The 25,619-nt window shown below is 31.0% G+C and overlaps 1 protein-coding gene across 1 annotated transcript in view; it reads left to right on the top strand.

Moving 5' to 3' along the window:
• The first annotated feature begins 1,982 nt into the window (after positions 1-1,982).
• Positions 1,983-25,619, top strand: part of LOC139906323 (zinc finger C2HC domain-containing protein 1B-like) — a 32,019-nt gene continuing 8,382 nt past the window's right edge. Inside the window, exon 1 of the mRNA XM_071891024.1 lies at positions 1,983-2,179. Within this exon, the coding sequence (XP_071747125.1) occupies positions 2,039-2,179 (141 nt within the window). The 5' untranslated portion in view covers positions 1,983-2,038. The remainder of the gene's footprint in view (positions 2,180-25,619) is intronic.

The raw sequence follows: 25,619 nt of genomic DNA, 5'->3' as shown, positions 1-25,619 counted from the left end.
GCTTGAGGTGAGCATCACTTCCCTGGCAAAAACAAAAAGGTATTGTATTCCAAAGACTATTTGATTTGTAATAGAAACTATGCTTAATCCTTGCTCAACATAGTATTGTGAGTGGAGAGTCTCGTTTTGATTTTATTATTCAGAGTGGGGGGGGTGATAGGTTTTATCTTTTTGTTTAAAATTCTGTGGATCGTAATTATATACTTAATAGCACGTCTATGAATCCAAGGGATGAAGCAAATTCTTTGATTTTAATGAAGGAAAAAACGACACAAACCTGGCTTGTACCTTTTCTAAGAACTTAATCAAGTAGTTTCTGGAAGGATTCCAGATCTCAGATCCGTACATTAAAATTGGGAAGACATAAAGTTTTACCATAAAAAAAGGGTCACAAGTTTTTAAGCTTCCTTTAAAAATTCCCAAGTTTCGTTTTGCCTTCCTTATAATGTAGTGTATATGCCTCTTAAATCTCAAATCACGACAGATGTAAATTCCTAAGTCTAAGTAATCATCTACCGCCTCCTTAAGCCCTGGGTGGATGAACGTTTTTTTTTTTTTTTTTTGAGAAATGGACCAAGATACATTTATTAACATTTGTAGGTATTCTCCAAGTAACACTCCAGTAAATAAATTTAGTATTGACATCACTGACAGAGTTCAAATCAGAACAGATGATTTTTGATTCCTCTGTATTATCTTTAAAAAATTATCCGCTGAGTAGTTAACCTAAATGTCAAGGAGCATGTGTCCAAGTACAAGTGTTTTTATTATAATACAATATAATACGAACATATTTTATTTTCACTAAGTGATATATTTTTTTCTATTATATAATTGAATAATAAAAAAACCTTCAATGACGTTACCAATTATCCATTTTACCTTGTTTCTCGAATCGCATTTTTCAACAAACAAAGATGCTGTTTTATTAATTTTCGTAGCTTGATTCTTGTATAATTTAAAGTAGCGGATTCTACGTATATTGAACTCAAAAAAGCATTTATATATTAATCAAGGCCCAACGTATATCATTCGTGTCATTTCATACTTGGTCATGGAAGATATTATCAATTTGAATGTATAAAAAACTAAAAACTGTTGGAAACTAGAAAAATACGATATGTTTTTTCAGATGTTCCTCTCCCTTTTGTCAATCTTGGCTGAGAGTGGATCAAAAATATCTATTCGCGTTTAAAGACAGAAAAATATATACATACTATACAGTACTGGACTGGAGCATAGTCAAAAAATGACTGATACAACACTACCTCAGATTGAATGCGTGTTCATCTCAAATAAGTTTTTAAAATTAATTTTGCTTAATCATGGACTATTTTCAATGATTACTATTTTTTTCTTTAGGTCATTTATGCATTTTTTTTTTTATTTATGCAAATTAGAAGCAAATTCAAATACTGAGACGTGAAGCTCTACAAAATTATCCAATTGACTGTCTACAATGTAAATTATACATGTATACTATATATATATATATATATAGTATACTGCTGAATGCAATTTGCTAAAAAATAAATCCCTTTCATTTGGGTTTTTTTTTTTTTTTTTTGCAATAAATTACTATCAAAATATGTATCTTAATTTCCATATTTTCATCATTGTATAACATATTATACATTATACAGATAAACATGGATGCAAAAACGTACTATATACAAACAGAAAGGTTTAAATCTAACTTGAAATAGGTAATATCCGTCAATCCAGTATATAGTTGTATAAACACTTCAATAAAGAATCTTGGAAATTCCATGAATATATCAATGCAATATTTCCCGTGTGAACCCCTCAGATTCTATTAATGATCCAACCAAAAAAATGTAGGAAAAAAAAGAATCTATTCTCCCTATAAGTCTTTATTATCATGAGTCAATTTTCACCATAGAGACCTACTCTTGACTTTGTTGCCATAGATATAAATTTAATATTATAAACATTAAATACAATGGAAAATGAGTGGATGAGAACAGTCACTGCTTTAGTATGTAGTTATTCTATGTATACACCATAAAATGTAGAAATGGGATCTGGTACAAGTAAAAAAGAGGAACAGTACTCCAAGGACTCTTCCAAAAAAGGCAAATCAAATGAGTACCATTTAGTAACATGTAAAAACTGTGAAAGAAAGTTTACAATTGATCGGATCAGTCGTCATGTAGAGGTGAGAACTAAGTATATTAAATGCTCCCTTGAATTGATATTCCGTGGAGGATGACTGAGAGGGGGATGCTCCGTGAGAAGGGATTAAGGCAAAGATAAAAAGGGTATTTTTTTATGATGTTCCTTCAATTGGACATATACAGTATGTCCTAAAATTGATGGTGGTTTTTAAAAAAAAAAATCATGAAATAATATAAACAAGTAATTTTTTTTTTTCGCGAAAAACTTTATTTACTTCCCAATATGACGACCTTTAAGATTAATACATTTTTTATGCGTTTTGGCATCCCTTCATATAGATTATTCAAAGTATCTTGAGAATTTTTTTCCCAAACTTTTGTCAGTTTTTTTTTTAAATTCAACCACTGAAGTTACTGGCGCATTTTTATTGAGTTCCTTCTGGACCAAGGCTCACAAATTTTTAATGGAAGACAAATCAGTACTGCTGTTAGGAATCCGAAATGTCTAAACACCACTTTTGTGCCTTTTTGGAGTGGTGAACAGGGGCACCATCCTACTGGAAAATGGCTATTGATGTGTTAGACAACATTTTCCCCTTAAAAGGAGGTACAGTTTTTTCAATAAGAGACAAAGCTGACATCAGAGACTTACTGAGGATCTTTGTTACGTATTACTCGGCCGTCATAGTTTGGTTTCGTAGAATCAGCTGAAGATCTGATACTGCCTGGTGAATTTTCAGAGGAAATTTCACAGTTGGAGTGGGTTCCACATCTCTCTTATCTCTTACCCAAATCCAATCTGTTTGGAGATTTTGGGCATGAAATGGCTCAAATGGACTTTCATCACTGAAGAGAATACATTTCCAGTCATCTGCAGTCCAGTGTTTCCGCTCACGGTAGAATTGAAGACGGTCCTGCCTTTGGTTTTCTGAAAGTTTGGGGCGCAGACGAGGTTTGTATGGCAAAGCATTCAAAGAGGGCCCCAGATAGTTGTGGACCGATGACTTAGGATATTGGATAGCCCTTTGAAGTCATTCCTGCTGCAAGTGTCCTTCTGGATTGCCTCTTTTTGGCCAAAGACTTTGAAATCACCAGTTTGGGAACTTAGCTAAATTTTTTCTTCCTTCCTCGACCCTTCTGATTTGCAAGGGATTGTCCATCCTTACTTTTCTTAATTCTATCATACCAACAGCCTTGGACCTGGTCTCAATGAGTGATCTCTCCCCATTTCGGATATTGGATTTGAACTAACATCCTGTGGTGTTTTCTGAGCCCTTTTATACTGATGTATGATACAATCATAGAAAATTATTGTATCAGAAAAATAAGAAGCCTTTCCATTATTGCCGAGATGTTTTTCTTTATAAATTTGGTTGATATTTTTGACAAAATGCCGTGATTTTATGATGTCTTTTTAAAAAAAATAACCTTTTATAAAAAAATCTACTATGTGCAAGTCTTGTATTTTCTATATTTCAATTTTCAAGTGCAGGGCCATCACAAGTGTATTGATGCTCCTTCTCTCATTTGGGATAACATTATATAAAAAAATTGAGTTATTTTTGAGTTATTCCAGTCCTAATGTACAAAGATTGTCTTATTTCCCAAGATTCCGGGAAGTCAAATTAAAATTTTGGGATTCCACGAAATTTCGCGATGAGATAGTACATACAAAAATACTTTGAAATTTATGTGATTTATTACTTTCATTTTCAAAAATTTATTTATACATTCGTGAAAAATCTAAAATAAGTTCATGTTTTCTATCTTGGAAGGTGAGGTTTTAATTAAAAATTCATTCGTGGGTTTGTTAGGCCATTAACTTAGAAATGATTTTGATAGACATCATTTTTTGTCGATGCCCATCGTTTGTACCGTGGTATAAATCGTTAACAACTTTATTTTAGGCCATATTTACAACATATTTAATAATAATTATTCAACTTTTCATTTAGTGAAAAACATATAAAGGGATCATATATAAAGTAATAATTAAATGCAAGATTTCACGATAATTTCTTTATAAGAGTAAAATCTCGAGAAATCCTAATGAAACCAAACAAACAAAAACCCGCAAATACAGGGGAAAGAAACTCTGGTATACAGGGACGTAACCAGTGCTGTATGAAATATTCACTGTCGCTATGTAAAAAGAAAAGAAATGGAAAATTAACTAAATGTAATTCTGAGCATTTAAAGTATATTTAAGAGGAGAGCCGCTTATATGTGGTGTGGTTTTATTAGCTCAGCTGCAAGCAGCCATGAGATGTAGGAAATGAATCCAAGTGCAAGGACATAAAGACTAGAATTACTGCGATGTCGACCCTCAATTCTACTCCGAATCCAACAAGGACATACACTTATAGTTTCCATGCAAAAACTTATTGTTACACTCCTTTTTTCATGAGCATGTGCACTAATTATCGCTTTATACCTAGATCTGTCTTTCTCAACAATTAAATATCAATGATATGTTCAGGTTGGAACTACAAAAAGTGGCTCCACTTTGTAGGAGATATTTTATACAAATCCAGCCGTTACTAAAATTTTTCTTTCGGAGGGGGTGTGGAGCTTTTTTGGCACATTTGTCAGAATGCTCTTTATAAAGTTAATTGAAATATATTTTAAAAAAAGTGATCAATGACATAATTTGGCAAAAAAGTTATTTGAAATTCTTTACAGTTAAACAAACATTATTTGGACGCCATTTTTGTATTTGACTTTTTAGAAGACTAATTTTAAGAAATTGTTTTTGAGCAGGATTAAACAACGTTATATTTTAATGTAGAAAATATTTCAAAATTAAATAATTGCGAATAAGCAAAGTATTGAAAAATAATTGACAAAAAACGTTTTATTTTCAAGAAATTTGAAAACAAGCTACAAATAAAGATGTTGAGGGGCACGTGGTTGTTGGTAATTACTGAGCTATACTAATAGGTAGCATTTCAGGCATGATAAAAAATGCGAAAATTAGCATGGTATCCCTGACAATTAAAAAAAAAGAAGATGGAGTCTAACATACAATTATAACTCCGAAACAAATCCTCAGGGTCAATTTCCGTCTTTTGAGGCAGGGGCGTCGGCAAGATTATATATATATTGGGGGGGTGGTTATAATTTTTTAGAAAAGAATACCTAAAAAACTTTTTTATTCGTTTTCTCATTATCCTTTTTTCTAACATATTATTAATTTTTGGTTTTTCATTTCTATAATTTTACAAAAAATTCCGGTAAAAACACGTGCAAATATTCAATCCAGTTTCATTTTTATATAAATGAAAGCTTGTATGTATGTTTTAGAAAAGGAAGTTCCCACCTCAAGAATTAAATACATAGTAATAACAACAGCCTAAGAAAAGAAAATTCCCTCTTCAGTTTGCCAACTCCAAAAATAAACGGGCGAGCTAAAAAATACACCCTATTTTTATAATACTTCATAATTGACTTAACTTGGTATTCTTAGAAAAGATGACTTGATAAACAATGTAGAATCAGAGAATGTTTTTTGATCTGTTTCATATTTGAGGGGAACAACAAAATTTAACCATCGGAGTGATAGGATCTTGATAAATGAATTAGTCTATCCTTACAAGTTATAGATGAGTAGATAAGGTAAGGGGATCGAATCCTCATCTAGTATCTACAAAGGAACAAGCTTCTTTTCATCTATTATGATTACCTACATAGGTATATATGTATATGTAAATGTGATTATTTATCCCCCTCAAATAAAAATAATCAGAATATCAATTTTAAAGTCTACGTAGGTACACTATATACCTATGTGTGCAGGTATCGACCATATAAAGAACTTGATAAGACTCTACCTGAATAACTTAGATTAAATACCATTGACATTATCAAGCATCAAGGCATGCCGCCATCACTTACAAAAATAAATATAATCACTTACGTTTAAAAAGTAGGTTCATATATTATTTGCATATACAATATATATGTATATAATATTTGTTCTAATTTTCCGCCTGACATTTCATTTTTTCCGACTCTGGTATGATTTGACTTTTTATTTGGACTCTAATATTGGTTCATTTTAAAATCAAATAGCATTTTTTATATCGCAGTTTTAATTATATATTTTTTAATTAACTTTTTGGGTAATTTTTCCCAGATAGTGTAATAGTTAGATTAGTACTAAAAAGTCCTTTTTTTAGAACAACGTATATATATTTTTTCAAAAGGCCTTCATTTTCTTTTTAAATTCAGGGTCTAAAAAATCAAAAATTCTGGAGGAAATCATATTTTCCGTTACATACTCCATGTGGGAGTTTCAGGTACAGGTCCATCGCAGAAAAGGTCTTTATGCAGGGGTTAGAAATATTACCAAAAACTTCACAACCTAAAAGTATTTGACCACCTACATGAACCTTATGTTAAACCAAGAGGTTTTGTAAAGTTCAATCAAATTTATCCATTTATATCAGTTGAAACTGGATTTATTAGCTAACAAAAAAGTGGTGAACCATTGTTATATGTGATTTATTAATAAAAATGGAAGCAAAAGAGAGAGATTGCCTTATTTGGTCTGTACCGGCCTTAGCAACTCTGACATTCTTAAGATACTGAAGATTAGCCTCAAATAGTCAGGAGGATGAAGAGAGCCTCAGGAATTGCCCTAGAGGTGGTATACTAATAAAATTGAAGGATACATTTGTGGCCCAAATAGGTTTTACCTCCTCAGTTCTCTGATATGAATCCTTTGTACTTTTCAATATAGTGGCATATTGAATCCACAGCATGTAGAGTCCGTCACATCAACTTCAAAGCTTCTGTGGAGTCGCATTGGAGAAGGATGTTATAGACTTGCAAGATTAAAGTATAGAATGCCTTCTGACCTCGTCTGGAGGCTGTAATTAAAGCTGGTGGAAATCAAATTCAAATATATAATAATCTACATAATGTGTAAAAGAAATTTATTTGAAAGATTTTCCTGTACAACCTCATTTTGATCTGCTGCGTACGATTATTTGTAGCACAATCAAAGTGGTCAAAGACTTTTCGAACACTTGCTATACATATCTACATACGTTAAAATAAATAAAACCATTCACTCTTGGTGCAAAAAACAAGTGACTCTTAGTTTTGTCAATTGGATTGATAATTATTGATTTGAATCAATTTATTGTTGTTGTTTGATATTTATGGTGTGTGTGTGCGTTTGTCACAATATTTTACTTGTGCTTGACTCTTCTTATGGAAGGAAGAATCATTAAAAATATATATATGTACTAGTCAACAATGGTTGTAATTGTTACTGAGATATAAAAGGTTTTCCCGTATAGAGATTAATATTTTCTTATATTTCTGTGAGTGGTAATTGATCACTCTTGATAAGACTTTTATCTTGTTGTTTTTTTTTTAAATTATGAGACGGAATTTGATTGGCTTCATTATTGGGATGCTAAAACCAGAAAAATATCTAAGAAAATCATCTAATATATATATTAGTAGATAGGAATCATCCGCATTTGAAAGAAACAAAAAAATTTATCCACATTCCGCCTCATTAAAAAGTCCTCATCCAAAGATTAAATTACATCTACTTTTAATTGGAAATCATCATAATTGGGAATGGACTCTTCTCCAGTGAGACTATTTACAAAATATTATACATATATAGAAAGTTAATGCATCAATCCTGAATAAATGCCTTTATTGTATATCAAGGCCGCTGATAGGAATTTTAAATTGGGCTTCACTAAAGATTTAAAACCATGGAGCGGTACGCACCTGTTAGCTGGAGGAGTTTGGTCGACGAGTTATCCCCCCCTCCCCTAAAGATGTCACTTGTTATGATACCACAGAACCATATGTTTTCCACAAAAGTGGGGAGCCAAAGAGGACATTTCTGCCTACTTTTTTCCAATTATTGCAATAATATTTTTTTCGTCTATTCTAGAAAAAAATGAATGATCTAATTTTGAGAGATAAATTTTTTATCCCTTCCCATAAAAATTTTGAACTAAAATACCCTTTTATTTTTTTTTTCTCTTATAAAGAAAAGGATACATATCAAATTTGGCATTTATAAAAAAAAAATTATGATAATTTGTTAAATACTTAATCCCAAATAAAAATACTAGTCCCCAAGTAGACACTCCTGATGACATCACGATTGTATAAATTTGATCCTCCCTTGCAAATACATAGTGACTCCAGTATACCACAAATGACGTCACTAAAACATTTTTTGTTATTTTCCAAATGCCGTGTACAACTTTTTTTCGAGGTTGCGTAGTTAGTTACGGAGTTATATTCAGCGCTCCTAACAAATAAATAACATATTTGTCCACGGAACTACAAATATGAATCACGTGGGCTATCTTTTGATACTTTGTTTTAAAGCTTTATGGAGGGGTGACATTTCAAGACAGTAAAGATTTTAAAAATAGAAATTACGTTTTTCAGATTTAGATCTTAAAAGAGTAATTTACATTTATTTTGTCAGAACAAACACTATTTATTATTAGGGCCATGACTAGAATTTTTGGGTTTTTTTGAACAAAAACTTTTGAATTACCTTTTTTTAATGTTAAATAAGTAGACATGAATAAATTATTTATTTTATAATTATGACATAAAGAAAAAATGTCCAAATTTTGACACCGTAATTTCATTTTTTGTAACAAAATATTATCTCTGTTCTCTGTGACCTTTTTTAAAAATATGAAAATAATAGTAAAACATTTCTAGAGTTGTATAAAAAATGACTTGAAGGTACGCAAAAATAAAAGTAACCGTAAATAAATCTTGTCACACATCCCACTACTTTTTAAGCAAGGACATCCTGAGCATGGTTACTCTACGTCGTTCACGAACACACAAACTAGTTATTACCTTATTTTATATCATTTATCTTGAAGAAGGAAATAACAATGACAACAGCTTGGAAAATAAAAAAACACACTTCAGATTGCCAAATAGAAAAAATATCGAACGGCGTAGCTTGATGGACATTCTCTTGAACTCAATATGAGTAGGTTGAAACCCGGTCGTTCCTCTATGAAGGAAATACACTCAATGTATATGGACTTCAAAGACAACTCCTGGTGGAGTAAATGTAATTTAGAATGTTTACTTATACTTATTCAGTGCAATTCCAACTGAAAATTAAAGGATCATTAAAAAAGAAACAATATTGCACGTGGTAAGCCCATATATTATCCATTTCTAGATATGTCCCTCCCCTTCCTAATATCCTAAGTATACATCTGTAGGTATATAAAACATCAAAAATCTAGGGAGACGAATTGTGGTTTCTGAAAAACTGTGCAGCACATGTTCCGCCTGTCCCGTTCTCCAACGCTGCCCTTCATGTGCAAACTTAGAATAAGAGTAATCATTATTTTGTGACATTTAGATACGAATATTATGATATTCATGTGTATCGCATATTTTGAATTTTTTATTTCCAACTGTTTTTGAATCTTCAAAGGTTACACTATCAAATAAATACCTCTTTTCTACTTTTTTACACCCCAACCTTTGGGTAAAACATTTTATAGTCCAAGTGAGCAGTTTATATACATACATAATCATACTCACAGGGGAACCTATCTACATATATTCAACTATTTCAGAAAAAAATATTATTATCATAAATGAACATAAAATGTAAAATATTTCGTATTTTATTAAAAAAAAATATATTTTGAGATATGCAATAAGAAACAAACTGAACATTGTACCCATAAGGAGGAATTTATATATATATATATCTACGTTCATAATTGACATGAGGTTAACCATGACATAACTATGAGTGATATAGTAATTTCTATAGACGAAAAAAATATGATAATGGGAGACCTTTTGTAATTGATGCTGGAAAAGGGTTTTTCATTTCCCAAAGCTTTTTAACATTATTATTTCATCGTTGAATAGTGAACATACAAGTTACAATAGCGTGACAGACGAAGAATAATACTGAGGGGTGTTTCCTTGTTGGACTCGTAGTTAAATTGAGGATCGACATCATTGTAATTCCTTCCTAAATCATTGCTAGATGTGGAGTGGGGCTTTGTGTTTAATTCCTTCATCTCAGGGCTAGTGCAGGTGTTTTATTAAAACGTCAATGCAGCTAAGCTCCTCTTCTCCCAAACATTCTTAAAATGTTCAGGGTGATCAGGTTAATTTTTGGGTTCCTCTTTTTTTTTAGCATACTGGTACATCATTTTATTTTCAACCATGGTAATGATCAAATTATGTCCTAGAAAGTGGGAGATACTTTTTCTTGTTGCCAATCTGAATAGTTTTTTTTTTTAATTTTCCATAGCTATTATCATGATAATTTAATTATGGAAGACAGAACATCTAAGAAACTAGTGGGGTTGCCCTTGAAAGACGTAGAGTAACAATGAGGGTAAGTCCTTACTGGACTCAGAGTAGAATTGAGGTTTGACATCCGAGTAATTCCAGTCTATATGTCCTTGCTATATAATATACTGGCTGCTTGCGGCTGCTCTAATAAAATGCCATGACCGCTAGGCAAATTGTCAGAGTTGCCATGTGTTTTTTCGGTTTCTTTTTTTTTATGATATGTTTTATGTATTACTTGTATAAGGATATATAATAGGCCAGCTTGTTTTTCAACTCTTTTCAAATTTTGTTAACGGCTATTTTGGAAAAGTTGGGATTTGGTGAGCAAATGACTTCGCAAAATTTCATTTCCCTACATGTTTTTTTAATGTAGCACATCCAGTTCAAGGTTTGAAAGGAGACCAAATTTAATTACTTCGTCAATAAAGACTAAAATTTAGCATTCATCTTTATTTTGCATTAGTTAATGAATTTGGGCATTATTCTAAACTATATTTTTTTTTTTGTAAAACTACCCTATTTAGCAAAAACAAAGAATAAGGTACGAAAAAATTGTATTTCCTTTCTGAAAAAGGTAAAAAAGAATACGCGGATCATCAAATTTTCCTAACTTTTTTTTACTTAATAAGAGAATTTAAAAAAAACACTGTTTAAATAATATTTATAGGTCAGAAAAATGTTTATTAAAATTATTTTATACAAAATAACTAAAAATATATTCTTTGTATCAATCTTCACTAAGTACAGATTTTTTGCCTTTTTAATAATTTGATCGAGATCAGTGACCTAAAGATGACCTCATAGGACAATGCAATTTTACATAGGTTATTTTCATACCCCTTGGCAACTTTTCCGCTCTACTCGTAATCGAAATTTTAAAAATGAAAATCAAATCGGTCTTATATATAAGGATCTACAGTGTGGTTCAGAATTAAAATCCCATCAAAGAAATTATTTATCTCGCGAAGATTATGGGTTGTATTTTGTTTTTATGCAATAAAACAAAGTAATAATAATGATTAATACTACTTTTTTCCTCGTATAATATTATCCTACATATAACTAAGCATATATCATTCAAAGCTTTTTTAGCCTAGACGCGCTTTGTTACTGTTTTGCAGCTAGTACGTAGAACGTCTTTGTAACATTTTGCCACGCAGCCTCTACAGCTGCCATCAAGTAGTCCATTTTAAGTCTAGAAACTACATTGGCCTCCATCCCGACCACACCATATTTTGCAAAATTAAGGGGGTTAGGATCAAGAAGAGTGAGAGCCAAAAGTGAAGTATTCTTACATATCCTTTCCAGTGTGGGTTGAGTTGGTTCCTGTTCTTGAAATATTTCTGACTTGGGTAACGAAAAATTTTCCCACAATAATCTCTATTTAATTACATTAGAGTTAATAGGGTTCTTATTCTGGATCACCCTATACACTTGCTGTCCAGTGTGCATATTATATTAAGACTCTTAAATCAAAATATGAAACCTATCTCATTTCGGATAAAATAATAAGGAAATGAATTCTATCTGACATCGGCATGTTCTTGTAAATAAATTATAGATATATATATATTGACAAATATTGTCAACAAGAGCTGTCAACAATTTTTTTATAAATACATACAGCAATTTCCAAGAAAAATATTATCAATATATAGTTATTTATAAAATTGATGTACTAATTAGAAGATATGATATTTCTTTGTAGGCGGCAAAGACCCCAATTTATCATCATTCACTTGTTTAAAAAAAACTACACTGAAGAAGAAGCTACATGAAATGGAAAAGAGAGAGAAAAAAAAATTGAATTCATTCACATAACAAATTCGAGTCATTCACTACGCTCCATGAAACTAATTTAACGGCTCTTAAATCCTACTCCCCATGACGCGAAGGCGCGATAATGATCTTTCCAAGTCTAGGTTCATACATATTTATTAGTGTTGGGGCTCCGTCTGAAAGTTCTATACTAGTCTGAGATTGTTTTAATTGTTGTAAAGGCAAACTCATCTGGATAGGGTCTCGTAGTAAAATTCGTTCTAGATACAAAAAGAATTACATTTAAAAAAAAAATTGTATAAGAAACGAAAATTTCACTTCTTTTTTTTTTTAAATATATAATATAAAATGACTTCAATTAAAAAACTTAGCTAAGTAAGGAAAAGGAAGTGGATTTTGGTAGGAGATGAGGATTCTAATATTTTTTAAATATTTTGTATCATATTTGCAATACGGCCTGAACGCTGTTTACTTATATTTGTTTGTAAACAAAAGGAAACAAGTGGCAAGGTCTTGTGGCAAAATAATAAATACAACTACCTGAATTATAATATTATTTCATATAAAATATGGGTGTATGAGGGTACTCTGAAAATTCTTATCATCATGCCCAATTTTTGCTACAACTAATTTAAACGACAAGCTACAGACGGAAAATAAATCATTCTTGAATTTCTTCATGCTCTATTGAGATCGGCAATTATATAATTAATAAGTTATGATATGAATCAAAATGATAATGGGCTTTGAATGATACATTTGAAACAGTTCTTATTAAAATACTACAATTTTAATTTATTTTTTACATCATCTTGTAATTCCTTATCACAAAGATAACCCCCAACTTTAGGAATAAATTTTTTAAATACAAATTCTATTTTTGCTAACTTTTTTTTGTATTGGACTATTAGAAAAATGTTAAAGGAAATGTTTGTAAAGCTCCTCTGGCATGGACTTTTGCTTAAATTAAATTTTTTATTCATTAACTTTGGTTGTTGAATAAATATATATACAATATTACGATTTAGATGAATTGACAAGAGAGTGATCATTCTACAAACTCACTTTACTTCTCCCATTTGGATTTAAAGCAGAAAAAAATCCAAATTTAAAATTATAACAAACTTGAAAGTTGTTAAAAATACTTCAAATAGTCAACTGAGTACTTTCCAATAATAATAGTGTCAATATGGCTTAGTAGAAGGGGCTTTCAAACTTCTGACTTTTTTTGAAGACCTATAACAGGGACTGCACAGAGCCCATTAAGACTTAAAATCAGTCCACTTTAACTCAGTCTCTGTTAGGAATTTCATATTTCCCACTGGGTAAGGGAATTCTTCTTAGACCGCATTTGGGGCCCTAATATTATTCCATAAGGGTCTATACAAAATCCTATAAGATTAAACAGAACAAAAATCGGTTTCGAACCGAGTCTCTATACTAGGGAGTGTCCTAGTTTGGAAAAGTGTAAAGTGCTTGACTTTTCCAAAGCAATCTTTTATATTGGGAGATAGCTCAAAGCATTTTTTTTTTTTTTAGATTTTAAAGTTCATTTGAATTCCTTTTGTTTCATAATAATATATTAAAAAGAAAACAAAAAAATAGTAATAATAATGTCATAAAATAGAATCAAATCTGATTTAAAATGTCTTTTATTTTTCTTGTTCTTAATCAAATAAAATATCTTTTGGAGCAGTGATCCATCAATGCATTTTTTTCTATTTTTGTAAAGACAGATAATTTTTGAATCTTTTCTACATAGCTTTTATTTTTAATCTTGAAGAGTAAGTCAAATATTTTCATTCTACCATTGGTCTCTAATCAATAAGGTTTGATAAAAGCTAAAATATTTTCCTTTTTTTATTCAAACATTGTTATGTTTCATCTTTTCACATGAAATTGATGGAAGTTCTATACTTTATTTCTTTGCTTTAAAAAAAAGTAAACAATTTGTTGCTCATTCAAAATGTAAATTTAAAAACCATCGTTGATAAATATTATTTCGCTCTTACCTTAATCTAAATTCTTGCCGGAAACGTCTTTAATACATGCACGGCCGAATAAGGAATTGCTTATTGCAATTCAAGAGCTAAATCAAATTCCGTTAATCAACGTTCAGAACACCGATAAGGAGAAAAGAAGTAGAAAAGAAGTAGAAAAATCGCCAGCTAACAACAAATTACATAGTCATGTAGTTCACAAATTTATCTTTTTGTAATATTTTCTACTCTACAATGAGGAAACATTTTAAGCCTACAAGCATCTTTTGAAATAAATTGTGGGTATTTTTTAGCTGGCCGATTTCATTAAAATTGCACATTTGAAGAATACATTTTCATCTCCTTAGCAGTTGGCATTATTATTTAATTCCTGAGTAGTGAACTTCCTTTCCTAAATGGATTCAATTATGTTCAAAACTATTGAACATTAGTGTGTGCTAATAAAAGAGAGACCTTGATGTTTGTTGCAGAGTTGTTGGACTCAGAGTAGAATTGGGGATCGACATGTACTTCTTTATTTCTTTTTCACCCTTCTCCATTGTCACAGCTGATATCCTCCAAAAAATTCTTCAAATAGTCAGGGTTTACTATGTGGATTTTCCGTTTCTTTGCTTTTTAAAATCCCCATTATATGTACACACGATTTTATCACTATTGATGCTTGAAGCTTATCATATGTTGTTCATCAACAACAAAAACAAGCTAGAATAAGGTTTTTCCCCTCTTCAAAATGTAGTGTAGATTACATTAATTGTATCCTTTGACAAATTATCGTCAATTTCTATAAATAAATTATTCTGATTAATCCTTTGGAAGTGTCGAAAGTTGTAAATTGTAGTATTTTAATAAGAACTGTTTCAAATGTATCATTCAAAGCCCATTTCTGACCGTTCTAACTGGCATTGACAGAAGGCCAGAGATGTCAGCATTGCTTAATTTCATGTGATCACTAAGCATAATCTGAATAGCAGCACAACCAAAAAGTAGCAAAAATTGATACAGAAAAAAAAATAATAAGAATTTGTCATTGATAAACTTGAAAGACAATATCAGAGCCATATTATGTCTGTGAAATAAAATAATTTAAATAACATTCTTGAGTAGCTGAACTCATTTCACAAATTTCAATACAAAGTCTATAATTAACTCAAATATGTTGATATTATATTAGGAATTGTCTCCTTTTCTGGATTTTTATTGAAAATCATTTTAGGGTGACGCATCAAATCTATGAATTTCTAATAAAAATAAATTATCTATTCCAATCCCGTCCTGAAGTTTACACCGTCCCATAAATGTGGAAACTCATGTTAAGAAACCCAACATTGATGATAATTTAATTTGACGACTTCCAATTGTGTTCTTAAGGAAACGGTGCTTTGATTAGTTTTGGCTCACTATGTGCACTGCTACTATGTAAATTTCAATTGTGTCAATTTATATTTTGATTTACAAATATTCCGGCTGACATATCATTCTGAACCTTAGAATTTTTTTTTAACAATAAATGTTGATTTTTGGATACAAAAGTTTTCTGAAAAAAAATATTTGCCTTACTTTTTAAATACAGTTATAATCCTGTAAATATTCGTTCTCTTGTTATTGTATACGTAGAAAAAAATATCTTGATGTTGTATTTGTAAATATTTTGACAGAAAAGTGTTAGTATTGACATATTAGCATCTTCTCATAAAGTAGTTGTTGAAAGAGTTTTAAAGTGATTGATTCAAATTTAATGTTCAAATCAAGTTGGTTAATAGAAATTCCGATTACACCAGTGATTTTTTTTAAGGTTTCATATCGAAATACAGAAGAACTTAACTAATTAATCACGAATTTTTAAAAGTGTTGTTTGGTATACTGGTACTTTGGTAGTACCGAGTAGTGTCATGTCCATCCTTATTTAAGACTGATGACTGCAATCCATTGGATGACGCCACTCAATTATATTTCTTCTTTGTTTAATCAGTTCTAGCACTGACCGACTGAAGGACCGACAGCCATAAGCACCACTCCCAAAAACGGATAGTATCGGTAGTAAGACTGGACTGAATTAATTAAATTAGTTCTTTGACACTTATGCATTTAGAACGATTCAATAATAAACAGATATGACAACCGGTTCTTCCAGCCCCATTACTGTATAAAATATCGCCCCGCCGAGGAAATAATCTTCCAAATTTCCGAGATATTTTTTTTTTCGTCGAAAAAGTCAACAAATTTATGATCTAGCCACCATACAAGTTTCCCCCGTACAAAAATTCATATTTAGTCAATTATTCGAGTTGTATTCAAATTTGTGGGATGATTTAATATAGCCAAGAATTTTAGCTATAGTGTAGAATCTTAATTTTAGATTAAAAAAAGTAATTTACCTTACAAACAAAGTATGTCTATTTTTTTATTGTTCCAATCGATATTGGCTAATTTAAATATAGTTTGTGACATACCCAAAGGGTAAATAAAAAGTAATTTCTTGATATGAATAATTAAATAATTAAATGTAGTCCTGTACGATGCCATTAAATTTTGGAAGTCAAGGTAACACAAACGTAAAAAATGCATAAGTTAGGAACAAATTGAAATATATAACTCAAATTGATTTTAGGTGAAGGTTTTGTGCTCTTATAATACATTTTTCAAATAATTTACACACAATATAGGCAATGAGGCTTTACAATGGTAGAAGTTGACATCAGAACAACCTATTAAATAATGAACAAAAAAAAAAAAATATCACACACAACACCCGTTTTTCCTTTTCTAATTTTTTAAAGAAGTTTTTTTTTTTTAAATTACAAACATCTCAACTTTAAGCTACACATTTGTTGTTCAAAATGTGAGCCTTCTACAGATAAATAAACCGACATCAACCTCGAGTTAACTTATTGATTGTCTATACCTATATGATAGAATTACCCACAGGGAAATTATATAAATATACATTAATTTTTCGGTTTAATAATAATATATATATACAACGTACTTGGACAAAATCTGCCGCATTTTAAAGACAACAGTACTCCATCAGCTGATGTCTGATCCGCCTGTTTTTTGTGTTAAATTTTTTCCCGGGTCATAGACTTTGGTTATTGTTTACCCCTTGTAGCGATAGCATCATTTTAAGTGCCGCCCAAAAAAAAGTTACTATGTTGAACGAGAGAGATCGTGGGTGTGCTGCTATTCAGATTATGCTTAGTGATCACATGAAATTAAGCAATGCTGACATCTCTGACCTTCTGTCAATGCCAGTTAGAACGGTCAGAAGTCTCAGGAAGTAGCTGGAGGAGTCATCGGATCCGATGGACGTTGTTAACAGGAAGAAGCAGGAGGAGAAGAGCACCAGGATTGTCCGGGACGTCACCTTCATCAACAAGGTCAGGTACACTATCGACGAGGATCCCCAGCGTTCTATGAGAGCCATGGCAAGTCTTTCCACATCGACTGGCCGTGGATGTGGCAGCAGGACTCGGCTCCGGCCCACAAAGCTAAGCGGACGCAATAATGGCTGAAAAGCAATGCTTTTGCAGTTCGTACCCTTCTCCTCTTGGCCTCCCTCATCACCGGATTTGAACCCGTTGGACTACTTTGTCTGGTCCTACGTGGAGAACATGACCAACTGCTCCTCCCATAATACCAAGCAGTCTCTCATCACCTGCATCAAGGATCAATTCAGTGAGATAGAAGCAGCGAATTAAGTAACATTGAGGATTTCTTGAGGAGTACTCTTCTACATATATTATTAAGGCAAAATTTGTCTTTAAGACGACGCTTAATTACTCCGACCAATGTTGGGTACAATTGTTAGTAATACAATATAGCAGAATATTACAAATTTTCACTTTTATCTCCAAGTGACTGTTACCCCCAACTAATTACAATGTAATTGATGTTAAACAGATTAAGGAAAAGTTAATTTCAATCAACTTATAAACCCGGATATGTGTCATTTTATTGACAGAATATAATCGAAGTAAAGGAGGATTAATTTGCTCTTACTATGATTATTTGAAGACACAATAACAAAAAATAGGTAGTGATTGAGTATTCAAAGAAAATCAAATAAATGATCCCCTTAACGCCAGGTTAGTTAATTAGGAGCAAATGGGCTTTGTTTCTTCTTTAATTGTGTCTATGTGGACTTTTTATTTCTCATGTATTGAAAGATTTTTATTTCTTTTTCCCTCAAAACTAATTATTGTTTTTCCGAGAAATACAATAATATAATAATGATTGGCGCAGGAAGATTTAGTGCCTTATAAAAACATTGTACTCATTAATTATATCTTTTGAGATTTGACGCTAATTCATGACTCATCAAATATCGATCTACTCGACATCCACAGTACATGGAACGACCTAAAAATGGTCATTTTTATGCATTCAATGTTCCATAGAATAGTTGATGATAATGTTGGTTATTTTTTGTACCAGTTGCAACTTAATTGAATGGGGCATGAACAAATTATTTTAATTATAATATCCACAAGGTGGGGTGTAGTTTAGGGGCGCAACATAAATAAATTAAAAATGGTCTTCCTACTTAAATTATTTTCCTTTGCACCCTAAATACATTAATAAATAATAAACATAAATTGCATTATAATTGAAGGAGACACCTTCTTGGGGACTCAGAGTTGATAATTTTATTATATCAATTGCACAAATTTTCAATAAATATTGATGTAACTTCATCAAATGGTTTTAAGAATAAAAAAGACTTAACCTTGTATTAAATACTACTTGATGCCAATAATAAACACTTCAATTTAAATTAAAGTAATATGCATTCAAAATTTCTACTTTTTTTTATCGATTAGTGACAAAAAAATAGAATAATCAGTGACTTATTATTTCCATTTTAATAGTTAATTTTTATCTTTAATTAGGGGGAAAAATTGTGTAATGATGTATATATTTTTAATGGATATTAGGGTTAGATAGATATTAAAACTAGGAGATGGAGGGATATATTTTTGATGGAAAGTCCTTTCATTTGCTGCTCAAATTTTGACATCCTACAACACTAAATTCACACTAAATTCTTTACTATTTTCCTTCATATTAATGAAAAACGTGTTTTTATTATTATAAGACTTGGTTGTTTAAATCCCCCCTAAATGCCCAAAATAATCAATGCTGACGTCACAATTAACATGAAAACGCTACATAAATTTTTTTAATAAAACAAAGTTTGTCTGTCTGGATGAAAAGTAGTGAGAGGGTGCATTGTATATAGTACTCCCTGATGTATATCATAAACTTTTATTTTTATTTTGTTATAAGAAAAGAAAGTGTATTATTTTATATGAAATATTACAGGCATTTGCATGTACTGTTTCTGTTTGTTTTGTTAATGCTCTCTTATGTATATAATAAGATTTACAATTAGTCACATCGTTTTATAAACAAACTAATATGAGTAGACATCGCGCTCATTCCCATTACAACATCAGTCATTTTTATTACTGATATCAATTCATCATTTCATTCTGGTCTATTAGAATCATTTATTTATAATATATATTTCCATTTCGGCTAAATTATGTTCAATATGCTGCCCCTACACAGGTTTTATAAGAATAACTTGTGAATATAAATTAATGTCAAAAAATACAAATGTAATCCAAACTCAATATTGAGAAAGTCCTTCTAGATTGATTGTGTGTTAACAGTCCACATATTTTCTATATACTTTATATGATATAGTAATTGATGTATTGACAAAGGAGTTAATGGATCAAACTTACTAGTTATTATTGAGATATTATTATTATTGATCTCTATATTGATTTAAAAAAAATACTTTTCTTTTTGACCACATTAAAGTCCAAAAATACACAATATTATTTACAACTAATCAGACCATCTATGCTTTAAAAATAAAGGATTTAAGATATATAATTTAACAAAAAAGTAGACGAGTCAATATTACCAGATCTCATCTATCGTCTATCGGTTAACTTTTGGATTCAGTTGTAGTGTCATTATGTATTACTCTAAATGATAAACCCTGGTGCCTCCTCTTTCAAATACAACCTACTCACATTGAATTATAAATCATGTACCCCATTAGGTATATGATAAATGTGTCTCACACGCAACAAGGAGTATCATAATAATGGAAAAGCCGAGTGAGTGAGTCGGTATTAAAACCTTTAAACCTTTTGCACCCCTTAAGGTTGAGGTAACTGACCAACTTAGATGGACAGATAGATAAAAAAACATAGTTTAAAATGCATTTATTACTTCTGGATATCTAGATCTTTTGGTGCATAGCCAATTATGCATTCAATATGTCCTGTTAGTATGTAAAAACAAAAGAAACCGAAAATGAACGGAGTAATCCTAAAAATTTGAAAAATGTTTGGAAGGAAAGCAGCGTAGCTGTCATGACGTTTTATTAAATCAGCTGCAAGCAGCCGTGAGATGAAGGAAATAAACCGAAATCCCACATCTTTAATAGTAAGGTCATTTTATAAGCTGGAATTACTCACATGTCGATCCTCAATTATACTCCGAGTCCAACAAATACTTATAATTATCCCACCAAAGCAAACACTCAACTCTTTGTCTTTCATGAGTACATAAACTAGTTATTACTTGTTGCCTATATGTTCTTTCTTCAAACATTAAATTATGACGACAACAGCTTTGGAAAATTAAAAAAAAACTTGTTCAGATTGCAAAATAGAAAAAGTGACTCTCGCAATCAAGAATATGTTTATTACAAAGACTTAGGCTGAGTGCAAAATGTACTTCCTGTTCATTTTTTAACGCATGTGCACATGAACAGAAAAAAATTAGGTATTATCTGAAAGAAACTTTGAAAAGCGTTCCTTTATTCGCTACTTTTGAATTGTTTTCCAGAAATCTTTAACACCAGGAACACGGCTAAACAAAGTTGTGAAATTGTTAGCACATGATCAATTTTTGCCCAAATTCAATCGGCTACAGGATTTTTATTTTTTTTCGTCCGCTAAGGGAGTTCAAAGTATTATGAATTACTTTAACTACAACTAATCAAGCAACCTCCATAAATATATTCAAGGTGAATTATATGAAAAGAAGAAAAAAATGTGCAAGTAAAATAATTAAGTAATATCATCCACAGTACCTACGTGGTCGTAGTTTTGTTTGAAAGTATGAACAGAAAGAAATTAAAGAATGAACACGCATTTAAGGAAATTTTTTTGTAAAACGGATGAAATGAAAAATGGTGAACGGGCACAAGCCTGATATTTCATGATCATATATATATAAAACCAGGATCAGAGCAATTATTAAAATTTTTGTAAAATGTAATGAGTCGGGTTTTAAATCCTAAGCATATTTTTATCGTACGAGTTTTGCTGTTGTTAGTACCTAAACAGTGTTTTTTTACAAAGCTCTTAGGATTATTCCTTCAATCTTGTGATAATAATATTTAAGTATAAAATGTAACTACAAGTGTGTGTCTCACTACTTTTTGCAGCTAATTTAATTAAACTTAGTGATGGCTAGGCTCTCCTTACTTCAAACCAGGGTTACTACATATGTTGGTTTTTGTTTTTTTTTTTTGATTTTTTTACATACCAAAAATCCTTACAGTTTACAGCCCTAGAAATGAGCTGTCTTTCCTTCTTGGATTCCATAATATTCAATTTCAATTATTTACATATAATACCTCAATGAATTGGAGTTCTTTTTAATAAATAGGTATCAAGTCTTCTCACTGGAACGAAGAATGAATGAACCCCAACCGTGAACTCATGGGGTGTTTCCTTATGAAAAATCTAAGTTGACCCTGCATATTTTATAAAGGATTTCCACTGTTGTAATACATATTGAGTTTTTGAGAGTTATCATGTGGATCAAAAGGGTTACCCAATTACAGAAATACCCTTGTTCTTTATAATTTGAATTCCATTTGACATACTATGAACGGCTTGAAGGAAAATCCTCTCAGTTCTGTCGTTCCATTAAATTCAAAATTGATTATCTAGGCTCACGATTTAATTTATGTATTTTGTAATTAGATTCAAAATTAATTGAAAAAAAAAATTAGTCATATTAAATCTTTTATATAATGAGCTTTTATGTGGGATGTTACCATTGTTCATCTCGGCCATTTTGTATTTAGATGTCAAAATGGGAACAAAAAATAAAAAGACTGAAAATCAAAATATGTATGAAAATATTCTTGCCTTGCATTTTAAAAATGGTTTAACCATCTAATTGCAAGGATAAGGCATTTTTCTCTAATTATCCTACTTTTCTCTTCACTTATTACTGTTAAACTAGACTAACTTTAAAAATTAAGTCATTTCATGGGGATTTCCGTAAATAAATTATACTATGATCCCCTCAGTAGCATAGACTTTAATTATGTCGATATTGGTGACGTCAGTTAAAACACTCTATTCATCAATGACAAGGATGTGAAGAGTATTATAAGTACTATAATATGGATTTTAAGAATGTATTGGATAGTCCTTGAGAATAATTTTTAAATCCACAGTCTAATGACTATAAGTTAATATCGAAGTCAATTTTGTTTTAATTCTTTTCATAGACAAAATAAAAATGGAAGCCGATTATGTTATCATTTTTAGGGATCTGTCTGTCATATTTTTGTGTTTAAAATAAAATATTTATTTGTATTTTTCTAATGAAGGGAAGCTGAAGATAGTTAATGTTTATGAGGGATTAAACTGCCTCAAATGAAGAATGTTGATGATCAAGAAGAAATTCTTTATTCAATGTAGTTGATGTTGGAAAATAGTTTTAAGTCTTGCATATGAAACACTAATGTTTCTTTGTGACTTTGTCAAGGATTGGACCTATTCACACTCCTTTTGAAAATTTTGAGAAATTCCCGCTCAAGGGCTCATTTATTAGTTTATTTCCCTTCATTCTTTTAACCCTTGTTTCGTCTTACGGTCAAAATGACCCCTTTCAATTATAAATTATGAAAGACAACTCTTATTAACATTTTTTAGACATAAATTTCTTGACTTTTCCTTCATAAAACTTTACATTAGAAAAAGTTCCAAAAAAAAATGTTGTCATTATATTTTTGTTGAAAATGGCATGTGTACAAAGGTTATCGTAAGGTTCATTTTGACCAGGTTATTATAATTAGTTTTCGAAAAGGATATACATATTTAGGAAACCCAAAAATATTGTTATATATTATAGTAGAGAGCGAATGTGATAATTTTGATCAGAGAGCATGAGTACTCTCCTTATAGAATCACTAGATTCGGAAAGATAAGATTTTTGAAACCCAATATGCCTGTACATGGACGTTACCCAAAAGTAATTCACGATATAAAGACAAATAAATGCATATGTATTACTTTAAAGCTAAAGGATTACAAAATAATAAAAAATGTGGAAAAAGATATGAAGACATGTTTTCAATGATGATAAATTACATGATTAAGTAGTTATTGAAATTGCAGATTATATTTATAATTAGAGTGTGCAAAAAAATGAGCCCCAAAGTAACCTGTCTAAAGATCCTTGATGAAGAAGAATTACAAGATCCGTAGTTTGAAGAGGACATGATGGCAACCCTTGACAAGACTGACCTTCAAGCCTACATTGAGATATTGATATTCTCAGGTATTTCTCAATCTTGTAATGAGGCTACTCATAGTCATCGGAAAATAGAGAAACATAGTTTAAATTGTAGGGAGACCATATCCTTGAAAATTTTCCAGATATTTTGAATTATATCAATTTTGCCCCTCCAAAAACTCGGTAAAATAAGTTCTTCGTTTACTAGAGATACAAAATACATCTCTAAAGACAAAAATAAAATAAATATTTTTAACCAATATGTTCAACCTTTCTATATAGTCTTGTTGTATATTTTGATTTTTTCTTTTTTCATACATTCTATTAATAAATTAAAGAAATATCAGAAACATTTTAAGCGGCAAATAATTGTATCTGGGTTTTTTATAGTAATTGTTCATATTGTAGAATTAATAAATATTTAAATTAAAAATTGATTGTGGAGGGAATTCTCGGTCAGGGTTACAGTTAATTCATCTCATAAAATAGAATTTATCTTGAATTTATAAGAAATACCGTGTTTTATAGTAAATATTTAAGAGCGGGTCATTTTGTGTATAAAAAGTAAAGATCCCACAAAGATGACATTAAATTAAACAATTGCCGACTACATCATCATTTTTTAAGCAGATTTAGAAGGTTACAAAAAAACTTTTCCCTCGTGAGATGGCATTTGTAGTATCTTAAAACGGACATCATTTCATCATTTAATGTTTGCAATTTTTCTTCCTTTTGAAGAATTCACATAATTTCCTTACAAGGATATGTCCCACCGGCTTGTAAATATAAAAGAAATAGAAAATAATGAACTCACCCAGACAATTTCAATAATGTTTGGGGGGAGTGTAACTTCCCATAAACACAAATCCTACTCCGTAAGGTCATATAGGCTGAAACTAATTCCATATCCATCCTTAATTCTACTCCAAGTGCAACAAAGACATACATTTATAACTCCCGAGAAAATACTCAACTAATTGCCTTTCATGATCATACACACCAGTTATTACTTATTGCATAGATTTCTTGTCTTCAAGAATTGCATAAAACTGTTAAGAGCTTTAGAAAACCCATACCTATAGCAGACAAAGAATATTCTTGTAGCCAATAAAATTTGGACAAAAATGGATCATGTGGTCGTTGTTTCTCTGCTTGGTTTTAGCTTTGGTCTTGAGCTAAAATATGTCATTGAAGAACAGTAGGTACAAAAGAAGTAAAGAAATAATCTTCTAAAGGAACGCCGTTCAAAAATTCTTCTTTTAATCAATTAACTCAATGCTTTCCGTTCCGTGCAGTAGTATGACTAAATTACGCAAAACGTGATTGAATGGAATCAAGGAAACCAACTTGTGAAATGTTTAATTACTATTTGAAGCTATATTTTTATTCAATATGTCGTCATTCAAAACATTATGAGCCTTAATTTGCAGTCAACCAGATATCAGCTTTTGTCGATGAAGGTACCACGCTGTCATGATGGCTGCTCAGAGTGAACCCAAATTTGGATGATAAGTGTGGCATACATTTTCCCCTAAGACGCCTTAAACTGCAAAGTCCAGGAGGTTAAGGCAGACCTGGAGGAGGGCACATGGACAGTAATAGACTTCTGGATGTTATAGGCAGTCTGGATGGAGTTGCCTACGGTTTTTGCAGCCTTCGCAGCACTGATGCCGACTTGGAGGAGGTCACACGGGCGATGTTTCTTTTTTATTTTTATACTGAAAGACATGTGATAAAAACAAAAATTGTTATGTTTTTGACTCTGTTTGTTTGTTGATAGTCATCAAGATTACGG

This window comes from Lepeophtheirus salmonis, chromosome 9 (genome assembly GCF_016086655.4).
Source record: "Lepeophtheirus salmonis chromosome 9, UVic_Lsal_1.4, whole genome shotgun sequence".
In the NCBI taxonomy this organism is placed as follows: domain Eukaryota; kingdom Metazoa; phylum Arthropoda; class Copepoda; order Siphonostomatoida; family Caligidae; genus Lepeophtheirus; species Lepeophtheirus salmonis.
The sequence above is the reverse complement of the archived record's forward strand: the minus strand, read 5'-3'. Positions and strand labels throughout refer to the sequence as shown.